This window comes from Geotrypetes seraphini, chromosome 2 (genome assembly GCF_902459505.1).
Source record: "Geotrypetes seraphini chromosome 2, aGeoSer1.1, whole genome shotgun sequence".
NCBI lineage: Eukaryota > Metazoa > Chordata > Amphibia > Gymnophiona > Dermophiidae > Geotrypetes > Geotrypetes seraphini.
The window spans coordinates 467669331-467693889 of NC_047085.1; the positions used below are offsets into that span (position 1 = coordinate 467669331).

Below are 24559 nucleotides of genomic sequence, written 5' to 3' on the forward strand. Positions count from 1 at the left end.
ATTCCCATATGAGGTGATGGATTGGGAGTTTTAAACATTCTCTTGGGAGTTGCTCAGAGTCAAGTGCATTAAAAAGTGCAACTCTTGGTTCTGGTTCAGATTCTATATGCACAGGAAGAGTTTGATCCATCTGACTTATATCTAAGGTGGAGGAGGAGATGTAGCCGACAGAAGTCCGTAAGATTTCGGTGCAGAATATTGTGGGTCAGAGAAAGCCAGAAGGGATAATTTGGAAGTCCTTGTGTTGTAAAACTGGAGTTATAAAAACTGTTCCTCCAGAAGGAGTATGACACTGTGCAGTATGGTGGCTACGGTGCCGGTGATAGCGTTGGGATGGACTCCTAAGTCTCTTTTGGTGCCGGTCTGACATTGAGGAAGTGCTCCGATGATGAGACCTGAATTTGTGTCAAGGAGGAGACTTAGATGCAGTACCCTGAGGCCTCATAGAGCAGTGTTCGGGTTGAGCCAAATGCTGCACCAGAGGAGTTGGTGCAGCATTTGGCTTCGACTGGCCTCGAAGCATTGCTGCTAGCTCTTGTTGAAGTAGCTCTAGAAGTTGATCTTGACTGTTGGGATGTGATACCGAAAAAGTAGATGATACTGATGGTACAGGGTGTCGAGGTATTGGTGACTCGATGTTGAGGCATGCCTTAGAGGTGACACTTTCTGTAACTATGGAGAGCGAGACTGCTGTTGACACTGTTTGGCATGCATCGATTTACTCAATGCCAGAGATGCCGGTGTCATTTGGTGAGGTGAGGCATGGGAATCCTTCTCAGCCTGTTTACTGGATGGTGTCAGCATTAGTACTGAGGAAGTTGACTCTGAATGATGTGGCAAATGTGGTGCTGACTTCGACACGGTGTTGACATTGGGCATAGAGGACATCTGTAATGATTCTTGAGGTCCAAAAAGTTTCTCCTGTTGCAGACATTGAGCTTTCAAAGAATGTTTTTGTAACTTTGAACAATGTTGACAAGTCTATCCAGTGCTCAGGACCAAGGCACTGAAGATACCAATTGTGCAGATCAGTGACTGATATGGCTCTATTGCACAGAGAACATCTGTTGAAACCAGGAGGTTTTGACATCGAGGGAAAAACCACCAATGGAAAATCAAAAGAATCAATTTTTCCTCCAATGGTCAAGTAAATTTGTGACTGAAAAAGTCGATGCTGCTGGCTGGAAAACCGGCTGAAAAGAGAGCTGAAGGCCTGAAAACAACGTAAAAATTTCAAGAAAAACTCCTGAGAAAACAAAGTAGTAACAAAGAAAAGGAAATTAATGAAGAAAACGATACGGGAAGGCACAAAAAAGGAAAAAAGTAGCACAATTGGAGAGACTCCAACGAGCTACGTCAGAAAACTAAGAACTGATGGTCCTGCGAGCTGTCAGGCGTGAAGGCACTTTCGCATGCGCAGTACGGGCAGTCTTGAAATTTCTAAGAACACTTTTGCATTGGCCATACCGGGCTCCATGGATGACGTCACCCACATGTGAAAATATGCTGCCTTCTTGTCTTGGGATAAAATATATTAGCAAGGTAAGAACCTAATCTCTTTTTTAAGTGCCCCCTTTTGGAATCTGGCTATTTCCAGATAAGATGCCAAGGAAGCTTTAAGCTCTCAAGCCCTGAAAGTCCCACCACTTGGACTCTGAGGGATGCCACTGTAAGAACCTTGTCAAGGCCAGCCTGGAGAAAAGCTACCACCACGAAGATCAGAGAAGAGAAAGGCTCTGCCTTCTCCTTAATGCAGCAGTGCTGAAATGTTTCCCATGCATTAGCGTAAGCCAAAACTGTTGTAGGCTTTTTGACTCCGAGAAGAGTAGCAATCACTACCTCTGAGTATCCTTTGCACGCTAATACCACACGCTCAAGAGCCATACCTTAAGATTAAAGTGATCCATATCTTCTATTACCACTGGCCCCTGAGAAAGAAGGTTCAGCTGTACTTGTACTTTGGCCACAGCTGGACCAGAGAATCCAGACCTGCGCTTATGGGCTCATATCTTTAACTGAAGAAGTGGTCCCGCCTTCTTGTTTCTTGCTGTCACCATTAGATCAAACATTGGGCGAACCCAGTGACGAACAATGGACTGAAAGGCTACGGCAGACAGCATCCATTCTCCTGCATCCAGTATCTGTTTGCTGAAGAAATCGGCCTGGACATTGTCTACTCCTGCTACATGCGCAGCTAGAGCTTGAAGAAGAAGCGCTGCCCTGTGGAATAGTGAACCAGCCTCCAGACTCTGCTGTGCGTTCTTGGTGCCCTCCCTGGCGATTAACATTTGCCACTGAAGTAGCATTGTCCTGACACTCCAGCTTCTGCAATGCCAAACTGAGTGGCTTGAAGCTCCAATCTGTTGATCAACCACTTCCTTTGGAAGGTCAACTAACGCCCCTGGATTAGACATCTGTTTAAGAGAACCCCCCAGCTGAACAGGTTGGCATCCATTGTCACAGCTATTCTGAGAGGCATGCCCCTTGATAACACCTGTGGGTGGAGCTGCCAGCTCATACTGGCACAGGATTCCGAGAGACCACAGAAGAGTCATTTGCAGGGAGTCCGATTATAGCAACCACCATGAAAGAGCGTTTTGGCCAGGACGCTGTGGGTCTTCGCCTACTGGACCATGTCTATCGTGACTGTCATGGAGTCTAGTACTTAGAGGTAGTGCCACATGGAGCTGGCTTGGACAACAGGTTTGTTATCTAGGTGCAAAGCTTCTATTTAAGTACCTCAGTAAGACAGACACTACCTTCTTCTGTGTTGAAGACGACTCCCAGGTATTCCAGGGACTGGGACAGAACCAGCTGGCTCTTTCAGAAATTCACTATCCAACCCAGGCTATACAGGATCCAGACCATGTGAGCCACCGCTTGTTCTATTTCTGAGAACAGAGCTCTGATCAGCCAGTTGTCTAGATATGAAAGTACCTACACTCCAGTCCTGTGTAGATGGGCAGCTACCACCACAATCACCTTGGTGAATGTGCAACGTGCTGTTGCAAGCCCAAAGGAAAGAGACAAGAACTGGTAATGGTTCTCTAGGACATGAAATCTCAGGAACTTTATGTGTTCCAGAAAGATGGGAATGTGCAGGAGGCCTCCGTCAAATCCAGAGTCACTAGAAATTCCTCCGGTGCCACTGCTGCTAAGACTGAATGCACTACCTCTATGCGAAAGTGTGGAACTTTCAGCACTGCACTGACATGTGTAAGATCCAGAATGGGTCTCCAATCTTCTTAGCCTTTTTGAGCACTATGATGTATATGGAGTATCTGCCCAAGCCCAAATATCTCTATGGCCTGAATATCTAGCAACCTCTTAACTGTAGCCGCGATCTTGCTTGCTTTTTCTGGTTGACCTGCCAGAGAGTCCACAACCCAGTCCGTTAATCTCACCAATCTGCTGATTTCTACCACAGACTACAAAACCTTCAAAAAAGAAGCAAAAACCCTACTCTTCAAAAAATACATAAAACCAATATAACACAACCAAACATGTCCTAAACTCCTCCTGCAATACTATCTACTCCTTAGCAAATTAGAAAATGTTCAAACTATTCCTTAAGTACTTATTATTATCTAACAATATGTACTTCTTAATTATCATAACAATTCTTATGTAATCCGCCTTGAACCGCAAGGTAAAGGCGGAATAGAAATCACTAATGTAATGTTAAGGGCTAGGCAAATTTGAGTTTGTAACTGCTCTGAATGATCTCAAGCACCCAATGGTCTGAAGAGATCTGTACCCAGGCCTACTTTTTATAGTCAATATAACCGACTCATTGAAAAAAATGTTCTGAGAAATTCTGACACAGAATGCAAGCCTGAATGGCAAAGTCTATTATAATGGTGTCCAACATATGAAACAAGTTGCTGTACCATATAAAGTGAATACAAATGTTCCATACTCTTCTGCTGCAGTACCAAAACTATAAATTAGAACATAAAATTTTAAAAAATTGCCTTATTCTTAATAAGACAAAATGACATTGCCAAAAGCAAGAAGTCTCAAGCTACAAAATCTTAACATTGTTTCACATAGATGCCAAATTTCTAGTTCATTTTGATATATTCTGAATAAAGTGTTAACAACCAGGTAGAGTTTTCAATTTCTAGTTAAAAAAATTCTTGTTCTTGGTTTCTGAAAAGAATTAGGAAACAAAAAAAAAAAAAAACCACCTGCCACTACACAAAAAAAGTAGTTATTTTTATAGTATTAGATTTTATTTATTTCCCTCTAAAATACTGAAGCACTGTTCCTTGCTTCTGAATGCATTTTGGATATAAATTACCCCCGTGTTAATGAATCATTTTATTTACAATTCAGGATGAGGGTTAAAAGATGTTCCCTTAGGAATCAAATTCTAAAGGCAAACACAAGGTGAAAAACTATATAATATAGTATAGGTGTGCGCACACACAATCACATTTTACATATAAATAAATAGGGGTGGGTGGGTGTGTATGTATGTATTCATGTATATATATATATATATATACATATATATACATACACACACACACAGTTTTATGTATCTATATCTACAGAAAAATATACAAATTGTGTGCGAGAGAGATTTATAGACATATAGATAGATAGATATAGAGAGAGATGAAAACTCCATCATATTATGCTTTTCATTCCTTCTACTTTATTTAACTAAAGAATACAAAACCCACTTAAAGGGTATCTGTACACTGCACAGGTACAACTGATTCTGGTTACTTGGACTCATTCACCACTACTAAAAACACATGGCTACCTTTCAAAACAGTAGATAATTTTTATATGTGGTGACAAAGTAACTGGTTTGACATTTAGGGGGAATTCATGAAGGGTGCTAAGCATGTGCAAACGTGTTAGCGCACAGTAACCACTAAAAGATGCTCAAAGGATATAATGGGCGTCTTTAGCAGTTAGCGTGCAGTAATGCATCAGCATGCACTAAAATGCTCAGCATCCTTTCATGAATTCCTCCCTTAATATCAAAAATACACTAATTTTATTTCTAGGTAAGAGACTTGGCATCAAAATTAGAAACTATGGCGTTACCTACCTGAATAGGTCCTACTGACATCAGCAGGTTTTTCAGCTGGAGGTCAGTAGTTGATGAAGAAAGTCCTTCAACTGATACAATACATGGCTGAGGTTTGCACTCCACCACACGCAGATTCTGTTTGTTTGGCATCAAACGGCCTCGACCAATCTGGCCTGCTACTCCTCTACCTCTCCCACGCATAATAGCCTGCCAACACAGGAAGCAGCTAACTAATTTGTCTTTTTGAGAAGAGAGAATTCAACAAATTAAGATTATGACAATTCCATCTATCTTAAACTCACATCACACAAGGTTTTGTCTATTATTCACCAAACCTTTTACGCTCCTGTCCTAGTACAACATTAGGGTCAGAGCATGCTATGCTTTTACCTAAGGAGAAAATGATGAAAACACATTATGCAAGTACATGGGCATCTACAATTGCTGTAGCTGGAGTGCAGTTATGGAATAATTTACCTGGTTTAGTAAGACAATGCAATGCCAGATGGAAGTTTAAGAGAATGTTGAAAACTCAGCTCTTTACAAAGGCATTTTGCCTGCTTGTGTGTTATAAGATCTGGGACAAGACTTGAGGGTACTGCAGTGACATGTATTTTGATTGTTGTGTTTGGTTAGGCTAATTATTTGTTTTGATATGTTTATTTTATTATGTATGTTTTTAGTGAACCGCCTAGGTATTTAGGTAGTATATACATTTCAAAAAAATAATCTAAAACAGAATAAGATATTTAAAATGTATAAAAATTTTCATGGATTTGAGAATTTCTGTACTGTGCATACATCTCAATTTTAATTTTTCAAATGTAATGAAATAGAGAGAGAGACATTCTCTCTAAACCAGAGGTCAGTATTAAGAACATAAGAATAGCCTTACTGGATCAGACTAATGGTCCATCTAGCCCAGTATCCTGTCTTCACAGAGACCAGTCCAAGTCACAAGTACCTAGCAAAAACCCAAATAGTAGCAGCATTTCTTGTCACCAATCCAAGGAAAGCAGAGGCTTCTCCAATGTCTGTCCCAACAGTAGTTTATGGACTTTTCCTCCAGGAATTTGTCCAAGCCTTCTTTTAAATCAGCTATATTAACTGCTCTTTCTCTGGCAACACATTCTCCGAGTGAAAAAAATATTTCCTCCTGTTGGTTTTAAAAGTATTACTCTGTAACTTCATTGAGTATCCCCTAGTCTTTGTAAATCCTGATGCTGTAAAAAATTGATCCATTTGTACCCCCGTTCTACACCACTCAGGATTTTGTGGACTTTTGATAATATACTTTTTATTTAGCCTCAGCTAAGCATACTTCCACTTATCTCCTTTCTCGAGATAGATAAGATAGACAGACAGATATTCTCTCAGAGTTTCCGCAGCTGGCATTGTGTTTGTTGCAGGTGTCAAAGGTCTGCGGTCAACTGACCTTGCAACAGCTGATCATTTGAAAGCTGTTACAAAACAAGACTTTAAACCAGGCTAAAAACTTTGCACTGAATGCAGGACCTCAATGCAAAGTTGGAAGAAGTGAAATACAGTAAAACCTTGGTTTGCGAGCATAATTCGTTCCAGAAGCATGCTTGTAATCCAAAACACTCATATATCAAAGTGAATTTCTCCATAGAAAATAATGGAAACTCAGACGATTCGTTCCACAAGCCAAAAACTTTAATACAAAATGCTATATACATACTTATATTGCAAGTCCTCGCTCGTTTAAAACAATCACAACACTCAGAGAGAGAAGAACCATTGGCTCTGTTTTTATGCGTGTATACTGTATGTACTTCTATTGCAAGATCTTGCTCATTTAGAACAGTCACTAAATCCCGCAGCGTCAGATAGAGAAGAACCATCGGCTCAGATGTGATGCGTGTATATTGTATGTACTTGTATTGCAAGACACTGCTTATATATCAAGTTAAAATTTAATAAAATGTTTTGCTTGTCTTGCAAAACACTTGCAAACCAAGTTACTTGCAATCCAAGGTTTTACTGTATTTTCAATCTGATTCTGGTAGTGATGACACCAATAATGCAGCTGAAAACTTCAATGCCAGCTTTACAACTCTTGGCATTTTCCCTTTAAAAATTAAGTTAGCAGGTAATTCTTTGAACTATGCCAAGTGCAAATTCAGTGAAGCCCAAGGAGCCATTGCTAATCAAATTGCAGTTGTTAAAGGCTTAACTCCTCCTGATATTGAAAAAGAACCAGCAAGTGATAAAAGTCAAAATGTACTGACTATGACCTTTTGCTAAAGGAGCCAAAAGCAAAATTTAGAACTTTCTAACCATAAGGGGAAAACACAAATTCTGACCCTGGCCCCCAATCGTAGGAGCTAGGGTGGATTTCATTTAAATTAAATTGATTTAAATCACAAGTCAGAGAGACTTGATTTAAATCATGGTTTTCTACAGATTATACCTTACTGGTATAATCTTAATATTTACAATCAGACCTGAAATTGAGTTCTCAAAATTCTGTGACCTTAGGCCAAAATGGTATGTTACAGTCATAAGAACATAAGAAACGCCTTCGCCGGATCAGACCTAGGTCCATCTAGTCCAGCGATCCGCACATGCGGAGGCCCAGTTAGGTGCTCCTTATTGGAGACCCAGATTTCCCGTATCCCCCGATGTGATTTGCAAGAAGGTGTGCATCCAACTTGCGCTTGAAACCCAGAACAGTAGTCTCTGCCACAACCTCTTCTGGGAGAGTATTCCAAGCACCCACCACTCGCTGTGTGAAACAGAACTTCCTGACATTTGTCCTGAACCTGCTGCCACTCAGTTTCAGGCTATGACCTCTTGTCCGTGTCACATCTGAAAATGTCAGTAATGCTGTTTCCTGGTCAATTTTATCAAATCCTTTTAATATTTTAAATATCAAATCTCCTCGCAGTCTTCTCTTTTCGAGGGTGAACAGTCCCAGTTTTCTGAGGCGTTCTTTGTAGCTCAAATTTTCCATACCTCTGACAAGTTTCATGGCTCGCCTCTGCACATTCTCCAGCAGAGTTATATCCTTCTTAAGGTATGGAGACCAGTGTTGGACAAAGTATTCTAAGTGTGGTCTGACCATTGCTCTGTAAAGTGGCATTATGACGTCTTCCGATCTATTCATGATCCCCTTCTTAATCATGCCCAACATCCTGTTTGCTTTCCTCGCCGCCGCTGCGCATTGAGCCGATGGCTTTAGGGTTCTGTCTATCAGTACCCCCAAATCCCTTTCTTGTTCGCATTTGGCTAATGTCACACCCAATATCCTATATTCATGTTCTTTGTTTTTCTTTCCCAGATGCATTACCTTGCATTTGTCTGCGTTAAAATTAATCTGCCACTTTATCGCCCACTTTTCCAGCTGGTTCAGATCCTTCTGAAGATCCTCGCAGTCCCTTTGAGAGCCAACCACCCGACATAGTTTTGTATCATCTGCAAACTTGATTATATTGCATGTTGTCTCCTCTTCCAGGTCATTTATAAAAATATTGAACAAGATGGGCCCAAGAACAGAGCCCTGGGGCACGCCGCTAGTCACCTTCTCCCAGTCCGAGAATTTCCCATTTATGCTTACTCTCTGCCTTCTGTTCTCTAACCATTTGCCGATCCATTTGTGCACTTCTCCTCCTATTCCATGACTTAGTACTTTACTCATAAGCCTTGCGTGCGGGACCTTGTCAAATGCTTTCTGGAAGTCCAAGTAAATTATGTCCACTGGATGTCCAATATCCATGTGTTTGTTCACCTTCTCAAAGAATTGAAGTAAATTTGTCAAACATGACTTCCCTTTCCTGAAGCCGTGTTGACTAGCTCTTATTAGGTTGTGATCTTCCAAATGTTTTACAATGTTATCTTTAATTATTGCTTCAATTATCTTCCCAGGAACCGATGTGAGACTCACAGGTCTGTAGTTTCTTAGTTCACCTCTTGATTCTTTTTTGAAAATTGGGATGACATTTGCTATCCTTCAGTCATCTGGTATTTGCCCAGTTCTAATTGACATGTTAGCTAAGGATTGTAATAGTTCCCCAATTTCCACCTTAAGTTCCTCAGGAACTCATTCAGTCTGTGTCTGTGCAATTCATTAAAATATGAAACTTATGCTTCCTGCTATTTTACTTCCAGATGTCTATAAATTGCTTTTGAGCAAAAATATTTCTGATATTAACTCAGAAGAGCCCTGGGAGGATTCCTCTGGAGGAATATCTTGCCAATTACACAAGGAAAAAAATTTTTTTTTCCGGAATCATCTGACAACACAGCACATTTTTCTAAATCATTTTTTCATTCTGATTTCAGATCTGTTAATTTTTATCAGTCACATAAACTTTTAAAGTTATGACTAATGTAAGTTTATAGCGTTTTAGCATATAAGGTTTTAAGAATTGCAGCATCAACTTAAAGAAATGTTGCAGTATCTTTGGTCCAAAGTCAAATAAGCACACAGCATAATTATACTGAACTGTGTCACTTAGCAACCAATATTTCTTCAAAAATGCTTAAAGTATGATTTATTCTTGTGAGTTGTGTCTGGATTATCACGGCACAACATCCAGCAGAAGTCGGCCATCATATTCTCATTCCAGAAACCTTGGTAGCGATGCTTTATTAACTGAATGTCCTGATGAAAATGTTCTCCTTGCTCATCACTCACCTTACCAAGATTTTCCGTAAAAAAGTCAAAATGTGAGTGCAAAAAGTGTATTTTTAATGACATGCGACAGCCGAGTTTCTGATATGAGTCAAGGAGATTCTGAACTCCTTCCTGTATGAAGGAGACTTATGGTTGCCCAGAAAGTTTTCCATTAACCACTTGAATGCCTCCCAAGCTTCAAGCTCAGCTGCTGAGAGTGATTGCTTAAAATCTTCATCCTGCATAACGGACTTGATCTGTGGGCCTATAAATATCCCTTCCTTCAGTGCTGATTTTTTAGAAATTTCTTAACAAGATATTGAAAACCTGGCGAGTTTGCTTTACCCATGGCCTTTACCAGGTTCTTCATCAACCCCAGCTTGATATGAAGAGGTAGAAGAAATAATTTATGAGGATCCACCAATGGCATAAATTTCACACTGCTTGTCCCTGGGTTATAGGTATCCCTCAGCTGCCAGACATGCCTGACATAATATTCAGCTGTAGATCTGCTATCCCACAAGCACAGGAAACATCAGTATTTAGTAAATCTACCTTGCATTCCCATTAGCATGCCAATGACCTTCAGATCACCACAGATGTTCCACTGGTGTGTTTTATAACTGATTGCTTCTAGTAAATTCTTCATATTCTCATAAGACTCCTTTAGATGAGCAGAATGAGCAATTGGTATACTTGGTTTGGAATTTCTGTTGTGCAGTAACACTGCCTTCAAGCTTCTCTGTGAAGAATCAATGAAGAGACTCCATTCATCTGGACAATGCACTTGTGACAAACTGTTCAAGAGCCCATTGATGTCATGACAAAGCACAATAAGCCATTTACAGTGAAGAATGATGTTAAGTTATGATTCCTTTTTCTGTAATGAGTTATATTAGCATCTTCTGCAAGCAAGTGATTTTGCTTAAGCCTCGAAGCAAGAAGTTCTGCTTTTTCTTTTGAAAGATTTAGATCGCGAATAAGATCATTGAACTCAGCATGTGAAAAGATATCTGGTTCTGAATCTTCATCATTCACATCAGGATCAGATAATTCTGGATTGTGACCAGCTGCTGCATCATCATCACATTCCTCATCATGTTCCACAGAAGCAAGTCCATCTTGTGGAGGTACAGGGACAGGCAGTGAGTCATCATGAGGAACAGGCCTAATAGCAGAATCCAGATTAGGATATATAATTTAAAGCTTAGTTTTAGCTGAGAATCCACTCGTTTTCACAAGGCAAAGTAGCAATTTTTAATATGGTCTCTCTGTTCCCTCCATTGCAAATGACATCGCTAACTTTCATCGATTGAGCCAGTCATGAAGTCCGTTGGAACAACTGGTACAGATGATATGCGGAGCCCAAGACTTAACCTGGTCACCCAGTGGACAGCCAAACTACAATTTGTATACCTTCTTCAGATCTATGGTAATTGGGCAACATTGTGCTTTCGTCATGAATGAACCACAGACGTAACAGAAACTATTTGGATGATTAGTACAATGTCTTGGCATGATAAAAGACTGATGTTAAACACCGTAAATAAGACAGAGAACTGTCATTAACCATCCTTATACATTTATCCTACAAATGTATGATATATTGCCCAATTAACGTTTAGAATTATATATAATGATCCTCATTACAAAAAGGTGACATGCTAGTGAAAAACTAAACACACCCAATATTAACTCTGATGAAAACAATATGTTGACATGTGTAGTCAGGAAATGCAAATGGAAGAAAAAATAGCTGACACGATAAAACGGGAAGACAAGACATTTTTTTAGATATATTAGTGATAGGAAGAAGTGCAAAAGTGACATTGTGAATCTCAAAGGTGAAGGGGAGGAATATTACTTAACAAATATTTTTGTTCTGTGTTCAAGGCTGAAGCGTCGGGAACAGGACCACAAATGTGAATAGGGATGGAGGAGTAATAGACCCTGATCAATTTTCAGAGGGTTGTATTCATGAGGAGATAGCTAAAATAAAGGTAGATAAAGTGATGGGGCCCAGATGGTATACATCTGAGGGTGCTGAAGGAACTTAGGGAAGTTCTGGTAGCTCCACTGACTGTCCTTTTCAATGAGTCTCTGGAGTCGGGAGTGGTACCGGAGGACTGGAGAAGGGCGGATATGGTCCCTCTCCACAAAGTGGAAGTAAGGAAGAAGTGGGGAATTACAGGCCGGTAAGTCTGACTTCTGTGGTAAGCAAATTAATGTAAATGATTTTAAAGGAGAATGGTCAAGTTGCTGGAATCCTGTGGATTACTGGACTGGAGGCAACATGGATTCACTAGAGGTAGGTCTTGTCAGGCATCTGATCAATTTCTTTGACTGGGTGACCAGAGAATTGGATAGAGGATGTACGCTAGATGTGGTGTATTTAGATTTTAACAAAGCCTTTGACAGTGTTCCACATAGACGTCTAGTAAATAAACTGAGGATGGGTTCCAAAGTGACGGGCTGGGTCAAGAACTGGTTGAATGGAAGGAGACAGAGGGTAGTGATCAATGGAGATCGCTCTGAGGAAAGGGATGTTACCAGTGGTGTGCCACAAGGTTCTGTTCTTGGGCTTGTTCTTTTTAATATTTTTATGAATGATATTGCTGAAGGGTTGTTGGGTAAGATTTGTCACTTTGCGGATGATACCAAAATCTGCAATAGAGTAGACACACCAGATGGTGTGAATAACATGAAGAAAGACCTGGCGAAGCTTGAAAAATGGTCTGAAATTTGGTAGCTAAAATTTAATGCTAAGAAATGCAAGGTCATGCATTTGGGCTGCAAAAACCAGAGGGAACAGTGCAGTTTAAGGTGTGAAGAACTTATGTGCATGATAGAAGAGCGGGACTTGGGTGTGATGATCTTAAGGCGATCAAACAGGTTGAAAAGGTGACTGTGAAAGCTAGAAGAATGCTAGATTGAATAGGGAGAGGTATAGCCAGTAGGAAAAAGGAGGTATTGGTGCCCCTGTATAAGACTTTGGCGAGATCTCATTTAGAATATTGTGTACAATTCTGGAGGCTGCACCTTCAAAAAGACATAAAAAGGATGGATTCAGTCATGAAGAAGGCTACTAAAATGGTGTGTGGTCTTCGTGATAAGGCGTATGGGGACAGACTTAAAAATCTCAATCTGTATACTTTGGAGGAAAGATGGGAAAGGGGAGATACGATAGAATCATTTAAATACCTACATAATATAAATGTGCATGAGTCAAGAATCTTTCATTTGAAATGAAACTGAAATGAGAGGGCATAGGATGAAGTTAAGAGGTGATAGGCTCCAGAGTAATCTGAGGAAATACTTTTTTATGGAAAAGGTGGTAGATGCGTGGAACAGTCTCCCAGAAGAGGTAGTGGAAACATAGACTGTATTTGAATTCAAGAGGGCCTGGGATAGCCATGTGGGATCTCTGAGAAAGAAAGAGAAAATGGTTACTGCGGATGGGCAGACTAGATGGGCCATTTGGCCTTTATCTGCCGTCATGTTTCTATGTCCTTTATATTATTGCATTTAAGCAATGGATTCACACAGATTGGGATACTTTAGAAACTCTTACTTCAGAATTAATTGGCAACATTTGTAACCTGGCCAGCCACCATTTCATCTCCAAGCACCAAAGTGCCTATCTGAAGGAAATGAAATGGGAGATGTCATTATTTTGATGGACTTTATCTATTTGGATTTTCAAAAGGCATTTGACAAAGTACCTCATGAAAGAGTTTTCAAGAACTAGAAGGTAATGTCCTATAATGGATTAAGAACTGGTTCAAAGACAGAAAACAGAGAGTAGATTTAAATAGTCAATATTCTCAATGGAGAAGGGTAAAATAGCAGGTTTCTCTCACAAAATACCTCTCTCAAAACTTTAAAGAAATTTTAAACAGATCCCTCGGGAGTGTTGTTCTGCTATGAGAAATTCTTAACTGCTTAATGTGTTTTCATTAGTTTTGAAAGAGGAAGAACCTCAGATCCCCATGCATTGTGAAACTTCAACAATTGCACTAGAAAGGGAATTAATCTCACCGGCTCATCTCCCCCTCCTGCCCTCCATAGAAACAGATCTTATCAATGGTCGCAGAGACAGCAGGAGTGACAATTACCTGCATTTAACACTCAGATTTCAACGAGCCCTGCCCTGGAGCTTAAGTTAAGTTTTTTTGAATTTTTCAGCACTGTTCATTAACTGTCCATTTTTTATGATCTGTCCATTTTTTATGCCAGTTAAGTTTCTTTAATAATAGCCCAAGTATTTATTAGAAACAAAATGGTACATCTTACCATTCTTATAGATAGACATTTTGTATGTAAAGAGGAAAATGATAAGGGTATACTACGTCTGCCTGTCCAGCATGACAAGATGGATCTAGGGCCCTATCTTCACACCAGATGGCAAACCTTTTTCTCTTAGTGAAATCTTTCCTGGAAGCCAGCAGGACCTTGAAAAACGCCCTCAGGCAGATGAAGGAATTCAAATTCTATGCTCTCAAAATTCAAGCCGTAAAGGCCAGGAACTGGAGGTTGGGATGCAGAACAGACCCCTCATTCTGTGTGATGAGGGTTGGAAAGCACTCCAATCTCCAAGTTTCTTCAGAGGGCAACTCCAGAAGAAAAGGGAACCAGATCTGCCTTGGCCAACAGGATGTAAAGAAGATCATGGTTTCCCAGTCCTATTTGAGCTTCAGCAAAGTCTTCCCTATGAGAGGGACTGAAATATATGCATTTTATGTCTTTTCATTAGTTTTGCAATTGGACCAGACCAAATTCTCATTGCATAAAGTCTGACCCAAGAAAACATGTAAAATGAAGTTTTCAAGTACATTGCACGTACAAAAAAATCCTTTTGATAGTAAGAAGATACAATAATAGAATAGCCATAGCACATTTTTAAATTACTCCTGTTTTAAATTTTAAAAAGAATTTGGAATAAAAATATATTAGTTTTAACAGTTTTGTTGAGTCTTTAGGAAAATAAAAATAAACATGAAAATCTTTGATATTATAAGTACCTGCTTTGGTTGCCGAAATCCCTGACTTTCTTTTACTCCCTGAGGAGCTGCAGACTGTATGTGGGCCTGCTGTATTTGTTGCTGCTGCTGTTGCACTGTTCCTTTTGACAGTGTGACCTTCCGAACAGGCATTTGCCTCTGCTGCTGTGACTGCTGGAACCGTTGAGGCTGACCCTCTGAATATGGAAAGCCAATATTTTCTCCCCCCTGCTGAAAATCAACAAGGTAGAGAGTAAGACTCGAGTAAGAAGTACTGTGCAAAGCTGGCTCAGTACAGATATTAACAAATCTAAAGCAAATAAGACAGGAAAAGAAAATGAAACTTGATTTGAGCTCAATTAATATTGAGAGATAATTATAATAGTAATGAATAGAAAAAACACATTGGTGCTACAAACAGTGGCATGCTACACATTCAGTTACAAATGTGTTTTATTTCTACTAAACAGTCACTGGCACCTTCTGATGAGGAAGAATGATGTTTTACCTGATAATTTTCTTTCCCTTAGTTCTACCAGACCTGTCCAGAACCAGTGGATGGAGACATAGAAAGAAAGTAGTTCTTTGTAACTCGCTCCTTAAAGCAGTGTCTCAAACAGTGTGATAGATTCCAGAATTTTACTTTATTTTAAAAAATTCCCTTCATAAGTATACATAAAAATAGAGGACATATACATCGCATACACAATAATTTGTCAGTTATGAGCATGTGTGTGCGTAAAGATTCAACTGACCAGACAAGCATCCTCCTTTGATGTGACTGGTCCTTGAAATCTAACAGAAAGTAATTTTATTTTTTATGCAGTAGTTAGCCTAACTTGAGCAAAAAAGTATCCAAGGCTTAGTTACCGTTTGAATCTTCTTATCTTTGCAAACTTGGATTTTCAGCTCTGACAGAAATAAAATTGAAAAAAAGAGAATGTCTGCAGATAGTGGATGATGAAATGTGCGCTTGCTTGAGTCCTGTTTTCGGTTAATTTGCACTCAAAAACAAGCACATCCATCGCATTGATTAGCAATTTTATTCTATCTACTTTAGTTTCACCGGTGTTACAATTACCCATACATATCTTTTAAAAACTTTAAATAAATAACTCAAATTAAAATTTTTGTTGGCTTTGCAATTTTATAATTTCAATTATAATGTGGCGCGAAAAACATTTGCTATGTTTAGTGCGACCCACTGCCTTAAATGTATTGAGCAGCCATAGAATATTCAGTATTCCCAACAGCCAAGAAATGGTGTTCATAAACAAACTGCTGGTCAATATGGAATAGGCAATAATAACAATGTATTACATGATGCAATGTTTATAGCAATGGAGGCATATACTCTTTTAAAAGTCACACAGATATTTTACTGAGTGAGGTGATATGCAAAACTGTGCATGTTTAAGAATGTTTAAAAAAAACAGGAGGCATGAAATCTGCAAGAAAAAAAAGAAATAGGAAGAGACGCCCCAAGTAGAAAATTATATCAATCAGGGTGAGTTTCCAGTCTGATAACATCAATCAGGGTGAGTTTCCGGTCTGGTAGCACTATAAGAAAGAAAATTATCAGTTAAGACATAACTTTTCCTTCTTTTTTGTCCATACCAGTTGAGTCCAGACCCAATGGAAAGTAGCAAAGCAGTAAGTGACCAGAAGTCAAAACAATAAAGAAAGCAAGAAAAGGTTAAAGCTGGAACTCCTTGAAAGATTATGTAGTAAACTATTCCCATTAAGAGAAATGTAGGAACCAAATATCTATGAAGAAAGTGAGCAAAAAGAAAAATTACATTTTTGGAGGGCATGAAATGGAACACCAAATTAGGTCTGTGTCAAGAGACACAGAGGTTCTAGCTATAAGGCAGAGTGTAAGGACCATGAAAACAGAACTAAGGGTATGGCATCTCCGACTGAAATTCCTTTGCACTCTGGAAGAAAAAAGGGAAGTGCCAAAATCTGAATGAGAAAGAAGGTTCCCTTGTATAAAAGGGTCTCATAATTATGAAGACAAATTTCTAGTAGTTATAAACACAATCCTTAAAGCAAAAAAGAAAGAGTAGGCAATGTGAAAAAGAGATTAGGTTTTTACCTTGCTAATATCTTTTCTAGTAGATAGGTGTGTCATTCTGGAGCCATGCTGAAGGAATTCACTCTAGCTTTTTAATCCCACCTCCTTCACTAGAAGGTTCTGCTGCCCCTTTCAGTTTGTACCAAAGCAGACAATATATTTATATAGAATCATACGCAAAGGAGGGGTACAGGGAAACTCCTCAAACTACAACTCTGTTCTGCTTTGATATTATAACAAACATCTTAACATTGAACAATCAAACTAGCAAAACAATCATGCCAAACAGAAACATTTATGGAGCTAAGTATTACAGTACTCCAATGTCTTATAGCACAGGTGTCAAAGTCGGTCCTCGAGGGCCAGAATCCAGTCGGGTTTTCAGGATTTCCCCAATGAATCTGCATGAGATCTATTTGCATGCACTGCTTTCAATGCATATTCATTGGGGAAATCCAGAAAACCCGACTGGATTCCGGCCCTCGAGGAGGGACTTTGACACCCCTGTCTTATAGCAACAGATTATTCTTTATACCCTTAAGGTTTGACAGACATCAAATTTCAGTTTGGACTAGAAATTTCAGACTGAGACATTACGCAGGTGCAGGAGATAACTGACAGGCTCCAGAATGGCACACCTATTTACTAGATAAGATATTAGCAAGATAAGAACCTAATCTCTTTTTCTAGTACAATAGGTGTGTAATCCTGGACAGACGGGATGTACAAAAGCAGTCTCAGAAATCTAGGGCGGGAAAACAGCCATCTCATAATACTGAGGACCCAAAGGCGGAATCAATTCAGAACATTTTACATGAAATTCGGAATTTGGGTGTTTCTACGATCGTTTTCCATGCAGGATCTTCTGTATAGGTGTTATAGTAGAGTGCATGTTTTGTTTTTGTATGTTGTGACCGGGCGTGGCCAAGCTGGGCTCAGCAAGCTGTTTGTGAGGTTGTTTTGGTAGCTTGGTACTGTCTTAATAAAGAGTTCAAAACTTTGGGTGCAATTTTCTTGGGTACTGTTTATTATTTCACCAGCATAAACAAGTATCAAATAAATTCTCAGGTTTATATCATCTTGTGCTTAAGTCCAGCATTCACAAACCAAACCAAACAATTGCTGTCCAAGCCAAATATATGACAGAATATAAAAGCCTTAGTCCAACAAAATGAAAGCTTTTCTTCTGCCAGGCAAAACTCCCTTGGGTTTAGGCTTAATGCCCCAAGAGTGGGATCTTCTCAAATAATTTCCCTCAATGGATCAGCTTGGAAAGATCCCCTCCCCAGATCCCAAACAAAATGGTTGCCTGTGGCTTGTCTTCAAAGTTCAAACACAAAATTTCAGCATTTTCAATAAACTTGAGCAGACTTTACTTTTCCTTCCAGCTCCCTTATTAGAAATGGCTCTCAGCTTATGTCCATACCTTCAGAGCTGGGCAAATCAGAACATTCTATTTCCATATCAAAGCTAATGTCCTTATCCACCATTTCACTATCCTGCACAAACACAGAATCAACCTTGTCATTAGCCTCTTCATCAGAAACCTCTACCTGAGTTTGTTGCCATGAGGTGGACTGTTGCTTTCTGGTTCTCTGTGGCTGTAGTCTGCTGCTTTCTTTTTGCTGTGTGGCTCTGGCTTGCTGGAACTCCTTGTGAGAGTTACACCCTTTTCTTTACCTGCAGTGAGCTGATTAGCTATCACCACAGGTAAGTGTGAGAAGCCTACCCTCTGAGCCCTTCTAATCTGGCTTAAACCAGTCTCAGCTTGATTGGGAGTGGCTTGTATTCCAGCCCTGCTTTTCCTCTTCACTAGCCCCCTGTCTGCTGGGGCATGTAGTTTCTCTGGTTGCTTTCTTACAACTGGTTTGGGAAAAGCTAAACCAGTTCTTGATGCTTTAGGCACGGCTTGAGGAGGTTTAACTATGGGAAGGCTTGGCTTTTGAATATTCCTAGGGGCTGTTTTGAGAGTTAAATTAGCAGATTTAGGAATACTTTTAATGTTTTTAACTTTACCTTCCTTCTTTGACAAGTACACACCTTCCCCATCCCATATATACACCAGGGAACACCATATTCATCCTATATATACATCCATCTTACGTCTATATACCATGGTACACTCATGTTACTTTATACACACTTCCCGTTCATTTTAGTTATCTGTTCGTTATTTACTTTCAGTGTTCATCGTATCGTATTCTTGGTTGGAATTAGCCATATATTCTTCTATGTAGCTACTCCCCCCCCCCCCCCAGTCTGCTGCATTATTAGTTAGTTGCATTATTAGAGTGGACTAAGTTACTGCTCTACAAATCTCCTTGGGGGAGACCGCCTGAGTTTCTAATTTATACCTATTTCACTGGATACAATGCCGAAAAGAAGGGGGGAAGGATTCGGTGGAGCCTCCCGATATCCCGGGATCCCTTCTAGCGACACGATCAATGAAATCTTACAACGTCTCACTGGAGGAGTGGAGAAGACCGGGAATCGCCTGCTGTCGACGCCGGCAAGTGACGCCGAAGCGGTTGACTTGGGGCTTAATGCCACGCTGAGCCCGGACAACAGAGATCCGCCCCCACTGCCACAGCACGCAAGCTCTTCACAGAAGTGAGCATGCCCGAAGAAACAGGGCTCATACCGCCAGAGGCTAGCTCAGCTGAGAGCTTGTTATTGGAGTCAGCGAGGGAAGTAACTTCCCTGGAACTACCTGTGGCCGGGAAATCTATGGAGGAGCGAGTGCAAGGGACTTTGGAAGTGAAGCCAGCACCTGGTAAGCCTGTTATGTCACTGCAGGACTTTTCTCTACTAACAAAACCACCAGAAGTAACATTGGAGACATTACATTACATTAGAGATTTCTATTCCGCCATTACCTTGCGGTTCAAGGCGGATTACAAAAGATATAAAAATGGGGGTTACAAAAGATATAAAGAATGGGGGTTACAATGGAAGAATAATAGTCATTTCTAGTGTTGTAAAGAGTAGATCATTTGTAGAGAGTTGTAAAGAGTCGATCAATTGTCATTTCTAGAGTTGTTATGAGTAAGTGTTGTTAAGAGTAAGAGTTGTTAAGAGTAGGTGTGGTTAGGACTGTATCAGGAATTTCTTGAAGAGTATAGTTTTCATTTCCTTTCTGAAAATCTTGTAGTCTGGGGTGGTTAAAAGTAGGTTGGAGATTTGGTTATCCAAACTATTTGGAACTTAGTAGTGAATTTGGGTAAAACCTTGTCCCCACAAGTTAAAGAGATTGAAGGAAATTTAAAATTACAGAAAGAAGAGATTGTACAATTGAAGCAAGAAACTGAAATAGGTATAAGTGAGATTCAAAAATTGAATATGGAATTGAAAACAATAAAAAAAATTTCAGGAAATGCAAATTAAAGATAGTAATAATATTCGGCGAAAACTAGAATCTCTTGATTAAGTAAGGCTGGAAGTGATTTACAGAAAAGAGGGAGGACAATCTACAGCGGCTAAATCATTATAAACTACATGATCATGGCACATAGCTCCTTGCACTCCAGTATACTGGGTGTGCAGGAATCCAGGAACCCAACAACCACCTTGTGGTTATAACAAACAGATTTCTACTGTAATAGGTGTGTCACTCTGAATGGACGGACAATATCCCAGTGCTCACGAGCTGTGCAGAAGGAATCCACTCCAGTTTTTGAATCCCTCCTCTTTCATTAGAGGGTTCTGCTGTCCCCTTCAGTTTTTCCTTTTGCACTTGAGCTGGAAAGAGTGATTCTGACCTGCTCTGTTTCCTTCTTTTTCTTTTTGTCTTTTTCATGATATTTTGACTTCTTTTGGTACTCAGAGGTCCCCTACCTGGTGGAGGAGAAGCAGACTGAGTTCTGCAGCTGAAAGATCAATCCCTCTCTGGTACCTGTTGGCCAGCTTGCAAAAAGCTTTTGGAGCTAGGGATGTGTTCCCCTTGAAGCACTGCTCGCCTACTGCATCGCTTGAGCACAGGCTGTCAGGCAACTGTAGGGGGGACTCAGCAGGGTTCTGCAGGGTGCCTGCTGCATTTCGCCTCCCCCGTTTTGTGTCCGTGGGAGTTAGAGGCTCACTCAAGACACCAATCTGAGTGGAAACCCAAAGATCCAGCACTGGATGAGTTCATTTGAGGCAGTGACTTTTTTTTCCCAGATCCAGGCTGCAGCACATTTCGAGCATAGTGAGACTATTACAGGTGACAGTGAGTAAGGCTATTACAGTCTATGAGGAAAATCGGGAAGGGGGGAGGGGTATGAGGGTCTTTTTTTTTTTAAGGTTTCTGCCCCTTCTCTTAGGTTTCCCCACTTGCAAAATCCTAAAATTTTAAATTTTGGTTAAAGCCATGTTAGCCCCTACTACAGACTGCTACACTGGCTGCCAATGGAGGCGCAAATAATATTCAAGTTCTCTTGCATATGTTTCAAGCTGGTTTGGGGACTAGCTCCTACATATCTGCTACCTCACTTCGTACTATACAGCCCTACAAGACAAACCAGAAACTGCAATCTATTTGCATACCCAAGCATTACCGGCTGTAAATACAAAACCTTTCTGGATAGAACTTTTATATACCAAGCAAACAAACAACAACACTGGTTAGACAACTACATTAATGGAGCTAGAATGACCTATGACGCCTTTAGAAAAGCCATAAAAACTGCCTTATTCGACAGAAATATCACCTAAAAAGTATCTACACCAACACTAAATCAAATTCTATTATTTCAAATATGTCCACCCCTGCGTATAAGTCTGAAATTTTTTAACAATTTTTAACAATCTGTATATTGTAATTCGCTGCCTTTTAAGATTCTGCATACTGTAATTCTCTGACTATCTGCATTTTGTAACTCGCTGACTGTCCAGCTCTCTTCAATGTGAACCACCTAGAAGTCTCACGACTATGGCGGAATAGAAGAATAAAGTTATTATTATTATTATTAAACACTTCCTCAAAAAGCAACCATCTGTGATAAACAATGAATTACTTCAAAGGTTCACAAAGGCAGGGAGAATAAAAACATTGTGTAGCTCACTTCTACCATCGAGTTTTTAGTGTTGACTGCAGCGGTAACAACTCTGATGTTTTTGTAAAAGAGGGAGTTAATTACAATATGCAGAGAGAATCAAATTAAAGTTGGAAACAAAATTTATATTAAGTAAAGAGATATTACTAATATATGATAGATTAAGAGTTAAGATAGGAAAGTAAACTCAATATGTAGTGCTTCAGAGAAATGGATACAAACATTGCTTGTTAAATTATAAGTGCGTATAGAACATTTTAAAAAAGAGATGTGATAATGCACAAATTTTGCAATGCTATGGAAGTATTAAGATATAGTAATAGGGGAAGATGAAATAATAGATAAGAATTAAAAGCTTATGTTAATAAATATATGCATGGAATTTGAAGGGGATGTATTGCAGGTGTTTTAAGTTGTTTTCCAACAGTCAGTTCTTAGATAAGATCATGTGATCTATCTTGCTATTGTGTTATCTAACATTAAATAGTGGATGTGATGTAAAAGAAGCTATAAAAGTAATAGTCTGGAAGCTCAACCTCGGAGCATAGGGACAGGAAAAAAGGGTAACTATACTCCCAGGCACAAACACTATCTTTTTATTTACCATCTTTTATTAATAAATCAGATCTTGAATTATTATATTACAGTCCTTGTGTCTAATTAATTTGTACCTGCAGGCTGCAAATCCTTTCCCCTTATGAGAGGAAGCTCACCCTGGAAATTTCCTTTCTGTCCCACTGACAAGGTCATGCAGCTCCTGGTCAACAGGGAAAATTGTTTCAGCATATTTCAGCTTTAACCGAGATACGAATGATAGAGGTATAGGAAGGTGGGAGGGGATGGAAGGGAAATGATCTGCCTAACTGTATTGTGAGGAGGCAAGGCATGGGCGTCTCAGCCCCTTCTCCCAATAGGTAGTCTGGGGGGAATGCCCGAGGTGACTTGTATCCTGTTAAATGTTACTACGGTGTACTCTCTTGGTCAAGTTGCCTTCCTCTTAATCACAAGCCAAGTGGCTGTAGACTCACCTAGTGTGTATGAATAATAGGTTTAAGGGAGATGTGGGGTAGTATAGTAAAACCTTGATTTACGAGCATAATCTGTTCTGAAACCATGCTTGTATCCCAAAACACTCGTATATTAAAGTGAATTTCCCCATAAGAAATAATGGAAACTTAGACGATTTGTTCCACAACCCAAAACCTTTAATACAAAATACTATAAGTACTTGTATTGCAAGACCTTGCTCGTTTAGAACAGTCACTATACTCCCGCAGCATCAGAGAGAAGAACCATAGGCTCAGTTGTGATGATGTGATGCGGTATACTGTATGTACTTGTATTGCAAGACTTTGCTCATTTAGAACAGTCACTACATTTTTGCAGTGAGAGAGAGAATAACCATCAGCTCAATACTGATGTTGTGATGTGTGTATACTGTATACTTGTATTTAAACTTGTATTTGTACTTGTATTGCAAGTTAAAAGTACTGTATGTACTTGTATTGCAAGTTAAAAGTTAATAAAATGTTTTGCTTGTCTTTCAAAACACTTGCATACCAAGTTACCAAGGTTTTACTGTACTGGAAAATTTGTGTGTTTTGGTTTGGAATTTTGGTAGTGTGTGTGTGTTTGTGGGGGAAGGGGGGAAGATTTTATAAAGGAAGAATATTATTTGCTGACCAGGTTTATTATATTACTGGGGACTAAACGTCCTTAATTTAATTTTGTATATCATTGTAGACATTACAGCTTACATTTATTGGTTTTTTCCTAAGGGAATGTTTTGGGTATCTCTGAATGTCAAGGGACTGAATGTCCCAAGTTTCCAAGCTTTATTAAAATTTGATCTGATCGCTTAACACACGTAACACAGCTTTTTTAATTTTTTTTTTTTTAGGAAACTGGTAAGATTGAAAACAGAGATGTTTTGTTCAGGAAACCCATTTACTAGTTTGACATGAACAAACACCTTCTGTTTCATAAAAAATATTCTAAAGTATATTTATGTTATATTATGTTAAGTTAATCAGGTTATCTATTTCGCCTTTACCTATTCAGTTTCAAAGTTAGACTACATTACAAGAGGTTGGATCAGTTACCCAGGAAGTTACAATGGACAGTTTGACATGGACATTTAATAGAGCTGCTAGTACAAATAGATCCGTACACTGATTAATACAGTTAGGTCATAGTTACAAATAGGTCATCTTTGGCTTATTATGTCATGTCCCAAGAGTTACATTGGACAGTTTAGAAATGGGCTTTTACAATTACCATTACAGTTATTTCCAGGCTAGTAGAGAATGATACGGTGGCTGTTACCCACGGCTAACCCGCCAACACGGACAGAGAAACAAATAGTCACCGCAGGTATGGGGACAAGGCCATTCACTGCCCAGTGGAGCGGTGAATAGCCTTGTCTCTGCAGTTAAGTGAGGGAACGTGAGTGGTCACCAATTGCATAGTCCAGCAGCCCACTCCCTCCCTTCCTTCCGATCGCTGCCGTCTGGGCATGTCCCTCCCTCCCTTCATCTTCATGGTGATTTTCATTTTTATTGTCTACCAGCGGCACAAGCCTTTCAACAAGCCACGTGCAGCTGCTTGAAACTTCTCCGACACAACCGGAAAGAGGAAGTTGTGTCAGAGAAGAAGTTTCGGGCAGCCCGCATGCGACTTGATAAAAGGCTCGGGCAGCTGGGAGACAAAAAAATGAAAATCACCACAAAGGTGAGGGGAAGGGAGGAGGGAGATGCACGGACC

General features: G+C 39.7%; 1 protein-coding gene across 6 annotated transcripts in view; it reads right to left on the reverse strand.

The window, feature by feature from the left end:
• RBM33 (RNA binding motif protein 33) overlaps window positions 1-24559 on the reverse strand; it is a 406831-nt gene that overhangs the window by 90237 nt on the left and 292035 nt on the right. For 5 of the 6 annotated variants that reach the window (XR_004538179.1, XR_004538180.1, XM_033931619.1 and 2 more), the window contains exons 16-17: window positions 14711-14920; window positions 5069-5257 (exon numbers count right to left, since the gene is read on the reverse strand). Coding sequence is in view for 4 of the 6 variants with exons in the window: in XM_033931619.1 (XP_033787510.1) it covers window positions 5069-5257; window positions 14711-14920 (399 nt within the window). In the remaining 2 variants the exon portion in view is untranslated. The remainder of the gene's footprint in view (window positions 1-5068; window positions 5258-14710; window positions 14921-24559) is intronic. The other variant, XM_033931618.1, reaches the window with a different exon arrangement.